At 34.4% G+C, this 10,926-nt stretch overlaps 1 protein-coding gene across 1 annotated transcript; it reads right to left on the reverse strand.

The window, feature by feature from the left end:
- Positions 1-5,862: 5,862 nt before the first annotated feature.
- LOC128167268 (protein fem-1 homolog A-A-like) lies at positions 5,863-10,680 on the reverse strand. The gene is made up of 2 exons (XM_052832876.1): positions 10,596-10,680; positions 5,863-8,695 (listed from the first exon to the last, which is right to left on the reverse strand). Exon 2 carries the CDS (start codon positions 8,680-8,682, stop codon positions 6,619-6,621), a length of 2,064 nt encoding a protein of 687 aa, XP_052688836.1. The 5' UTR covers positions 8,683-8,695; positions 10,596-10,680; the 3' UTR covers positions 5,863-6,618.
- Between the last annotated feature and the right edge of the window lie 246 nt (positions 10,681-10,926).

Here is a 10,926-nt window from a genome sequence, read left to right on the forward strand (position 1 = left end):
GCTGGGTGGGGTGGGGTTGAAATAAATTCATCAAATACAAAAAGTAAAAAGAAAAAAGCCTCGGAACGCCCCCCACCCCCCCCCCCACCCCACCTGAGCAAACACCATCATCCCTCCCTCAAGGGAAAAAAATTCTGGATCCGCGCATGTAATATGTATCTCAATCATATCAGGTTAGGTTACGTTTATCAAAAACTTTTCAGCAGAAGTTGTCATAGATATATTCATGATACATGTATATTGGGACTGAGAATTTAAGTATTGGTTTATTTTTGAAAGACGAAGTCTCATAACTGCAATTTTGTGCAAACAGGAGGTCATAGAAAGTATGATAAAGGTACATTTTCTTACTAAATAACGGATATTTGTGCAATTACTATGTTATAAGAAGAGAAGGAAAAAGAGATTTAAGGAGGCCGACTTTAGTTTGCATTGCGCATGTTTTTGCGCATTCTAATATAATACCGCTGATTTATACTTCTTATGAATTTTTTTCGATATCATTTATAAAATCGAACACAATAAACAAAATACAGATAAAAATATTCAGATTTTTAGAGGAAATTTTTAATTTTAACACGATTTTTACGTTGTGCGGTAGGGGAGCATTGCCATTGCGCTTTTATGACGTTATGATAAAATGAAGCTTTGTAGGAGTACGTTATAAGAAATAACATAAAAGAAAAAGTAAAAATTGTACGCTGTTGAAATTTTATATACAGAATGATGCTATCCTCGAGGACATTTTCCTCATTTTTAGAATGAATCCATTATACCAATCATCAATCGTAATGATCCAAATATATAGCAAAATTTGGTGCATTTTAATATTTTGAGATGGCCCCCACTAAAAACCAGACGGTAGAATTTTGTGTTTTTTACATATAAGGTAGGAAATGATATTACTAATCATATATAACAATTTGAGAAAAAAAGCTATTGTAGTATTTTTTTAAACTGCTTTGATGTGCGGAAAATGGCAGTTTCCTATATATTCCTATAGTAAATGTACCTCTATTTTGAGATGGTCCCTAAAAAGAACCAGACGGTCGATTTTCATGAACCTTCGCAAATAAACTAGAGTTGGTTTAAATAACATATGGTTAAAAAATAGAGTTATGCTATTGTAGTTTTTTTCGCAAAAAAACCCAAATCGGCCTCCTTAAATGAAGGATACAAAAGAACCAGCCCGGTTCGTAGTTTTTAAGTGATTGGAATCTTAGATCAGACCAATGCGGCATTCATATGTACGTGTGAAGAATTACTTTTATCTACGAATGTGGCTCTTGAATACAATGTACATGTATTATTTTTTCTTGTTGACATTCCTTAGCTGCTGTCACATATGTTAACTTTATTTCTAGGAAGCTGTTCTTCTTATAATACATATCATGGGAATGCACTTAATCAATTTAACTAGTTTGCTGGCGATGTATGTCATACTTACTGTGTGGGTCATACTTTTCCAAATACCACCAAATACTTTGAAAACTCCAGAAAACCAGATCCATTTATTTTCTTGACCCTGCGTTACCCCCCTGAATCTTGTTTCTTTCCGACATTTTCCCACTATCAGTTTATTTTGCTTAATTTCCTGTAATCGTAATCATTAAATACTCAGGTGATACATGTATAATATGGCCCTTTATCCTCTTGTCAAATGTTGAAACAAAAGCTTATAGTCATCACAGGTGTAAATCATAATTATGTCTATAGGATTAATAACCAAAAATAAAATTGTTATCATTTACTGCTACAAATGTAAGATTTTTTTTTTCGAAGAGGCGGATGCAGATTACACAGGTACCCATAATACTCTCTCCCCCCCCCCCCCCCCCCCCCCAAAAAAAAACCCACCAAAAATAAACAAACAAAATGGAGATCTATTGGCAAAATTTATCACCTGCATGGGCAAGTTTTAAAGTGGATTCTTTTAATGAAATCCTGAACTCACTGGGAGGAAAGGGGTCAGTTTTATTCAAGTAACTTTTAAGAACTATTTTTCATCGTTTAGTGTTTTTTGTATGTAAATTTTGGTGTTAAATATGCATGGATTATATTCATTTCATAATCGATCTAAACTAAATCTACACGGAGAATACGAACTCCACGGACTTATTCCAGACATTCTATGGTAATCTTCATATGACTTTATATAGAAAATTTGGCTGTTCCTTCTGTGTCTCGTATAATTATTTCCTTATTTTTTACTCGCTTTGTTTTTAGGGCTCTGAAGGTAGCAACAATTGGAGACAATTTTTTCTGCAATACTTTGATACTTTCATATAAACCTGCATATCAGCTCTAGGGCAGGTACAAATCCGTATCACACTCATTGCGGAAATCCTGTGCCTTCTTTTTTGTTTCGGTTTTTATGAATGTTTTAAAACGAAAATTTGAACATTCTTTAAAGTCGACATTTTTAATGCAGCTGAAAACTTCAAATTAGTAAATGTTTTCGAGCAATTAATTTTAAAAGCTGAGGAAATTCTTGTTCTGTAGCTACATGTTTGGTAAAACAATGAGATCTCCTATTTTTATTTAATACATGTACAGGCTACTTACAAATAGTGATATTTACATTTTCAACTGTCTTTGTCTGTAATAACATTACGAATCAATTTTGAAGCTAATAACCCAATAATTTCATAAAAGATGAGCGACACAAAATGGGCGTGTATTATAGCATAACCGAAACACGTTATTGGCTGCGCCGCGAAGTAATACATAGCATGTGCTACTTGAAAAAATGTTGTTTTAAACTGTAGGTATTGGAAATAATATACATGTACATATAAGTAATAAGAAATCATTTTTTGAACATCATGAGATGATAATTTCGGTCGAGGCTTGGTCAAATCCATCATAAAGCCCGAAGGGCTTTATTGGATTTGACCACGCCCCGACCAAAATTATCACCTCATAATACAGTATTACAATGCATATAAATCACGACTTAATGTTTTCATATTTTTTTAATTGAAATATACGATACAATTAAACAATAAAATGATTTCTTTGGTGATTCATGAAGGATATGAAGAAGGCGACATTGCAGAAAAAGTATTTATCCGCTTTAGCGCGTTATGTAACTTTTTTTCTGCAATGATCGATACCTTAATTAATAACCCGCATGAATCATCAAATAAAGCATACCATCATTTATAATTACATCTTCTTTCAAAAAATTACTAATTCGATCGTAAAAAATTAATAACAATTCACTAAATTAATGGTAATGTACAACAGTGCGTTAGATAAAAGAAAAATCAAATCGTCTTCTATAGGAATTTGAGTCTGACATGATTATTTCGTGCAGTCCGTGATTTTGTTTAGGTCGATGAATGTTTCAAACAATCGATAAGAGGCGTGTAGATTTCAGTCCTGACGGTTTATACAGAGCTATGAATTACAATCAATTTCCGTAAGAATTGGAGGGAATCATAATCGGTGGATGTAAATATTACTATATGACTAAATTCTATAGAACGTCATTCTATTATAATGCAATATTATAAGAATAAATAGGAATGATGTTTATACCGTCAATCACATCCATCAAGCAAGTTTGAGTGAAGTAGGACCAGCTTTTCTTAAATTGGCATCCTTGTTAGTCGAGATCAGACTCTTTATCTGAATTTAAGCTAGCCTCTTGTTTTATATCCAGGGTTACATGAACCTAGAAGTCTTGCATGTAGTTGGTAAGGACGCAAATTCTCTTTCTAAATTCAAACATGTAATGACCTATTAAAAATACTTTTTCCTCCCAAAGCATCTTGCCCCGCCGTCACCAACTTTCGGCTTCAAGTTAATCAGACCTCAAATGTATGCACTTTTTTTTGAAAGGATTGCTCAGCAGAGTGATTTGAAAATTTTGGTGAAGGTGGAACCAGGATAAATAAGAATAAGTTGTGTATCTAAATCACATCAATAGCTATATCAACTGTGCACATCTGAATTTGGTTCGACTAATATTAACACACTTTATTAAGTTGCTAAATCTTAAACCTGCCAATACACATTCGGTTAATCAAGATCACACTGTATCTGAAGCATCTCTATCCTTCTTTATCGTTCAATCAACCATGCAAGTTTGAATAGATGAGGACCATTATTTACCTATAGTCTGTCCCAATATATATTTTTGCCGCATATAAATGACCTGCTCCCAAAACTTTTACCTACTATTAAACCTTAGCTTACCTAAGAAGCCGAAACCTTTGTCAAAGATTCAACATTTAAGCCTGTCTAGTATATCAGTAGCACAAAATATATCACCCATGCAAGTTTGGATAAGAAAGGACCGGTAATAACTTACTCAACAAAAGGCACCTGCTCTAAAAATCTTTTTTACCATCCGAGATCTGCGGCCAAGATTCAACATCAAAGACTTTTTAGTCCTTCTGTAATTACGCTCAAATTTAGGCAAGTATGACAAATTTAGGACCAATAACTAGACATCATCGAGTTGATGACCATCTCAAAGGGTCCGACTTAAATAATTGACAATGGGATAAAATACATTTCAGATTTTGCTTTGACAGTAATGCTCACTACCCATTGCCTATAAAATGCGCATTATTTGGTTTAATCCAAGCAAGATTAAGCCAATAGGAAATAAATTATGGTCCAAAAGGATTTTATAGAGATCTGCTGTGACCTTCAAATTTGATCTTAAACTTGGTTAATGGTCACTGCATACCCTTTAACCAAAAACTCTGTTTAAGTGAAGTATGAAATAAATAAGACTAACGGGAGATAATATATCCTCTGAAAAAATTATGATTTGTGTGGTCTGATATGACCTTGACCTAGAAACTCCATTCAAGGTCACTGCATATTTAAAGGCAATTTGAGGGTCAAGTATAAGCCAGTTTAGACCATCGGAAAGAATATATGGTCCAGACAAGGATTTTTTCACAAAATTCTGCTACGACTCAAACCTTAGATCTAGATTTTGGTTCATGGGTCTTTGCACATCCTTTACCCAATGGTACACTCTGGGTAAATTTGAGCCAGACTGGGCCAAAGAGTGAGACGATATGCTCGAAACAAGTGATCTCCAGCAGACAAATGGACAGGTGACAGACATACTGATTACTATAGGTCCTCGACAGAACAGAGCCCTAAAAACTTAAATATCAGACCTGCTTCAAATACGTTAACTGGAAGCCAACTCTGACATTGTCATAATGAATAAAAAGCACAAAAGTGAAATAATAGAATTTTTTTAATTAACAAAACAAATCTACCAACTACATGCTGAAAGTCTTGTAAACATAACTGATAGAACTATTTAGCTAAAGCTATTACAACTAATACTACTAAATCATGGCTATGCTGAACCTTATCTATCAAAACTTGCTAAACATGTACTAAAACATCACTAAGGACAGCTATAATGTTTATTTTTACGATTTCTTATAGGAAAAAAATTACAAATACATGGCATCTTATATCCTAATACAGTTTTAAATCAAGAGAGAGATAGAGAAAAAAGAGTAATATTAAACTAGTTTTTGTGACAGTTTTCCTTTCAAAATGACAATACAAACTAAGATATGGAAACCAAGAGGTCCCTGGACCTTAATGATCATCTGAGCACAACTTTATAAAACAAAGGAATTGGATTAAATGAATTTTCACCACATTATAATAAGTGAACTTGCACTAACACCTTCACACTTCAATTTTTACTGAACTGAAAAACAAATTGGGTTCTGGTACTAAAACTACCGGTACATGCATACGTAATCTAACTCTATCTAGTCAAAGCACTACCATTAAATTGATGTAAATCAAAAAACCTCACATTGCTAACTTCCTAATATTATGTACAACCAGCACCATGTGTAAACCATGTGTAAACAATGGTTAATGAACACTACTTTGGCATTTGCATAGATTTTATACATTGAACAGCTTTGGCACATAAAAAATTTGTGACGTTAATGGCTACTCATGAAAACATTTCTTTTAACTTATATTTTTGCCATAGTAATAGAGGAAATATACATTGTGACTAGCATTAAAAAAGAGAACACAAAACCCCCCAAAACAGTCCAGCAGAGAAAGACAAATTATACAGTATATGGTAGTGTTTCAAACATTATGCAAGCAATGGTTAGGAGTACATGTAACATGATAAGTCAAAATGTAGAAGTTAATTCATAAAAGAGAATAACTTGCATGACATCAACTGGTCTCTCTCCCTCTCTGTGCTAATGACTGCTTTAATACATATTTTATGATCTATTTATCCTAAATGATTATCTGGGAATCCCCGATTCCTTATCCCTGAAAAGGACAAGGCAATGATGTTATTGCAAACAATTAGACAAACAAAACTACCAGTACCTGTACATAACTGTGAACATTAAAATTAATGACAGATACGACAATAAAAATCGATTTTAAAATTTGATTTGTAACATTAAGTAAGGTACTAAAAAGTAAAACTATAACAAATGCAAGCATGGTAAATGGATTTCTTGGAAATGGTTTGATAGCATAAGGCTAGTATTTTTTAATACTTTGAACAAAGCACTAATCACATAAAAGATCATATGTCTCCATGTTATTTCCTTTTTTCACAGAGCAGTTATGTAATGGTAAGTGTCAGTAGACCTCACATTCATGTTCATCATGATGATCTTCACTGTAGTAAGCATATGGAATCTCATCTTCGTGGATATGTTCTTGTGGGTCATGTAATTCAATGAACTCCCATAATGCTTTGGGGGTGGTGCTGTGATAGTCCAAGCCTTCTTCCATGATGACCTTAGCTGCAAGACACTGTAGAGATTGGTTGGCTACGGGATACACTGTCACATTAGAATCAATCATTTCATCCAGACCTGACCAGCCACTTTTATTGAAAATGTCCAAGTGTGCACCATGCTGCAACATGAGATCCAGAATCTCCTGAATTAGGTGTTTGTTTCCACTGTAGACAACTCTAGCCAGACCATGGACAGCAGTGCAGTTGTAGTTGTCTGTGGCATTGACATTCACTCCTTCCTCTATCAACATTTTCACCAACTCAACTTGAATTTCCTCATCTCCATGATAACCATACGAGTCAATGCACTCAATGGCAACTTGAAGGAAAGTGGCTCCCTTTTCATCCCTGAAATTTGTTGTCAGAAGTTTGCGCAGATATGGACGGAACTCTTTTTTGTGGGTGGGAAAAATCTGAAGGATTACAGCACTAAGTTTCATCATCAGTGTCATGTACATGTGCTTGTGTTTGCCATCTTTGTAGTCATCACACTCACTCCAACAGTCAGAATTGTCATCTTCATCATCACTGGGACAGACAACATCAAAAGCATTGAATAGCATGTCTCTCAATAACTTGGTTTTATTCACAATCTCCTCCTTGATTGTCTTGCAGTGGGGAAGTCTCTGTTCAAATCCACTTGCCATTTTTGCAAAAAATTTCAATACGCATGGAAATACTTCCTCTCCTTTCTTTGCTTCCCAAGCTATAATTGCACAAATGCTTCTGAATGCAGCATCATACTCTGGAATGGCATTAACATTTTCATTATTTTGGAAAGTGTGGAGAAATATGAATGAGAAAACCTCTAAATAGAAGTCATAGATGCCAAGTGTAAGGATAACATCTGTAAAATTCTCAAGTTGTGTCAAACAATCATAGCCAAACTTGATGTGGAGTTTTGTCAGCAAGGCAACCATAAACTTGATTGGTAAGACTTGACATTCCTGAAATCTTTGGACATCAGCAACACAGGCAGGTTCATAAGAGGAGAAATCATAACAGCTAGGTGCAGAATTGTTGTTCTCGTCTTCTTTCATCTTTTCTTTAAGTTCTACAGCTCTTGTCCAAAATTTGAAGCCTCTCTTTTCATTCCCCTGGCTAAACAAGAAAGCTCCACCAAATTTTATAGCTTCAATTTTATCTTGCATATGTACTTTGGGGTGCTTAAGGAAATATCCGAGAGTTTTTGTACAACCATTCAAAGTAAGAGCTGCATATATAACAACAGGGATGTTGGAGCCATTCACGCTATTGACATCTGCTCCTGCCTTCACTAGATAGTCAATGACGTTCAGACGACTCTGGTTTACATTATAACCCTGCCTGATAGTCCCATGCAGTACATGCTCTCCCTTGCTGTTTTTGGCATTAACATCCACTCCTGCTTCTATGGCCATCTCGCATATTTTCTTGGAGCCAGCCCATGCACCAGCCATGAGGCAATTTACTTTCTTGTTATCTGTGCTTCTCAAATTGGCCCCTTTCTTAACAAGGTATTCTGCAAATTTGTCATCTCCAGCAACACATGCGTAATGTATGATTCCCATTCCTTGATCAGTCTCTAAATTGACATCGACAGAGTGTTTTTCAATGAAATACTTGACAATATTTGAATGTCTTTCACTGGCTGCAGACCACACACAACTGTTCTTGATTTTATCAACGACAACACCACATTCATCCACCAGAAACTCTACCGCCTCAAGATTTCCAACTGCGCACGCCATTTCAATACCAATTTCTAATTCTCTTTGGTGAAATGATTCAGCAATGATTCTTTCTCTTGTAACTCTGTTTTTCTTCTCTAAAACTCTCTGCATAGAATTCCAGCCAATCATAGTTTTGATGGTATTTAGAAATCTTCCTCTAAATTTGCCAGACTTCACAGCTGCCGCCATGTTTCCTCCTTGCCTAAAATTTGATAAAAATATGCATGTTTTTTTTGCTAATATTGAATATAAGATTCGTGTACAGAAAATTATGTGGAAAAATTTATTGATATTTCAAAGTAAAATTACTTGTGAAAATGTACATTTTACGCACGTACAAAAATCGCAAACGCCAAACTATTGTTATTATCTTTATAGTTTGAAACTGCTAGAAAAAAAAATTTAAAAGGGAAATAATTTTCTGTTTTCGGAAACTCTGTACAAGTCGAAGAGTTGGCTCAAGAATGGGATTACATAGTGAATCTACGTACCACACGGGTGGTCTCAAAAGTTCAATCAAGAACGTAAGCAGCCAAAGGAAAAAGCCAGAAACTTAACCCTTAGGCTGCTGCATTAATTTTCGCCAAGATGGCCGCCACTGCTAATTAATTACTCACAATTAAATGGGTTAAATAAGTTAAACTGATGTATATCATTGCTAATTTAGTTCCCTAACCTTTAATTTGAAAATAATTTTCATTTTGTTTTAAAGCTGTTTGGTCTGATTTTTTTGTTTTACAGTATCAAATAATTTTCCATACAAACCATTTATCTTAGAAAGTTATGGACTTCCTCCTATTTACACCAGCAGAATCGGTCTCCTTTGAAAGTTAGAAATATATAAAGTAAATAAAAATAGTTTCTTTTTGGGCAAACAAAAAAACCAAATCAAAATGCATCATGGGAATGTTTAGAAAAGGAAACCGTTTGGTTTCGTCTCCCGACTGATAGGGTTTGTTCATACCGCATATTATGCATCGATTGTAAACAAAACAAACTTCAGAAATCTTAGTGAAAAAAATGTTCAGGATTATTTTTTATTTTCTTGAACATTATGACTTTTATGTATAGCTATATCAAAGTCGTAATACAACCATACCAGTTTGACGTCTGGGGTAAATTTTAACACGAGGCAAAATAATGCGATACCCTTTTATGTCGTTTGTTTTGTTAACAAATTTGTACATATTTTTTTTTCGGCTTAATTGACCGGGAAAACTACTGCAATGTCCATTATTATACACATACTTAGCATAACCATTGTTGAACAGCGTACACAAAATTTGACGTAAAATCGGACCAAGCAGCTTTAAATGATGCAAAACATGAGATGTATTATTTCTCTTTAGGTATTAACATTCAAATTTTGTATATATATGATTTGTATATTAATTATTTTTAAAAACATCTGTTTCATAGTTAAAAGCGAGATGCTCCCTACCAATCTTGATTTAGTATTTTTATCTCACTAAATACAAGTGCCTCTAGCAATGCTGTGCTAGGTAATACATGTACTAAGAAAATCAGTTTATACATTTCTATTCTTTAAAAAAAAATCCCTTCCTACCTAGCCTAATTTTTTTAGATGTCACCGGAACCACACACAATTTTTTATTTGGCCATATATATCTAAATACAAAGTGAAACATTTACTTTTCTACAGCCATTCTCTTTCTCTGTTGAAAATAATACAACCAGTCTAATGCAATAAACAATATAAACCAAACCTTAATGTTAAAACATCAAAGGAAAAAACTAACAAACAATTCAAACGTAATTATTGCAGCTGAAGATAATAGCTCTATTAAGAAATAAGGGGGGGGGTACGCGTTGTTTTACCAACAGTTGATTTTTTTTACTAAGCAGTTACGAAATAAATATCATTGGGGGAAAAATCAATCAAATATAAAGGTCATTGTACATCAATAACTTGATTCGTCAAACGTCAAAATACAAGGGCAGCTGATGTGAAACCCGATACTCAGTCCTGTCTCACTGAATGAAGTAAACAAGACAGCTAGCCTTCTAAAAATAAAATAAAACTTAAACGAGTGGGGCTTTCCCCCCAGTTCTATAGCATACACTTAAAAAATAATCTATACCTATAGGCGCCTTCTTCCTTTTTTCAGTTTTTATCGCTTGCAGAGTTGACACTTTTCGGCTCCTTCTTCCCGCGCTCTCTCTTCTGTTATACATTATCAAAATGTCGAACCCGATGCGTTTGGCTTTTCCATGGTTTTCACCTCCTGTGGTGCAGTCATGTAACAACAGGTGTCAGGACTGCCTCCGGTTGTTTTTTTTGGGGGGGAGGGGGTTGAATTTACATATAATTTTTTTTCTCTTTTGGGGCATTGTTATAAAACATAGTTTTATAAGATTAAATGTTGTAATTTAAATGACCAGCTTGTAAATTACAACAACTGCACCCCTCCA

Source organism: Crassostrea angulata, chromosome 10 (assembly GCF_025612915.1).
Source record: "Crassostrea angulata isolate pt1a10 chromosome 10, ASM2561291v2, whole genome shotgun sequence".
Taxonomy (NCBI): domain Eukaryota; kingdom Metazoa; phylum Mollusca; class Bivalvia; order Ostreida; family Ostreidae; genus Magallana; species Magallana angulata.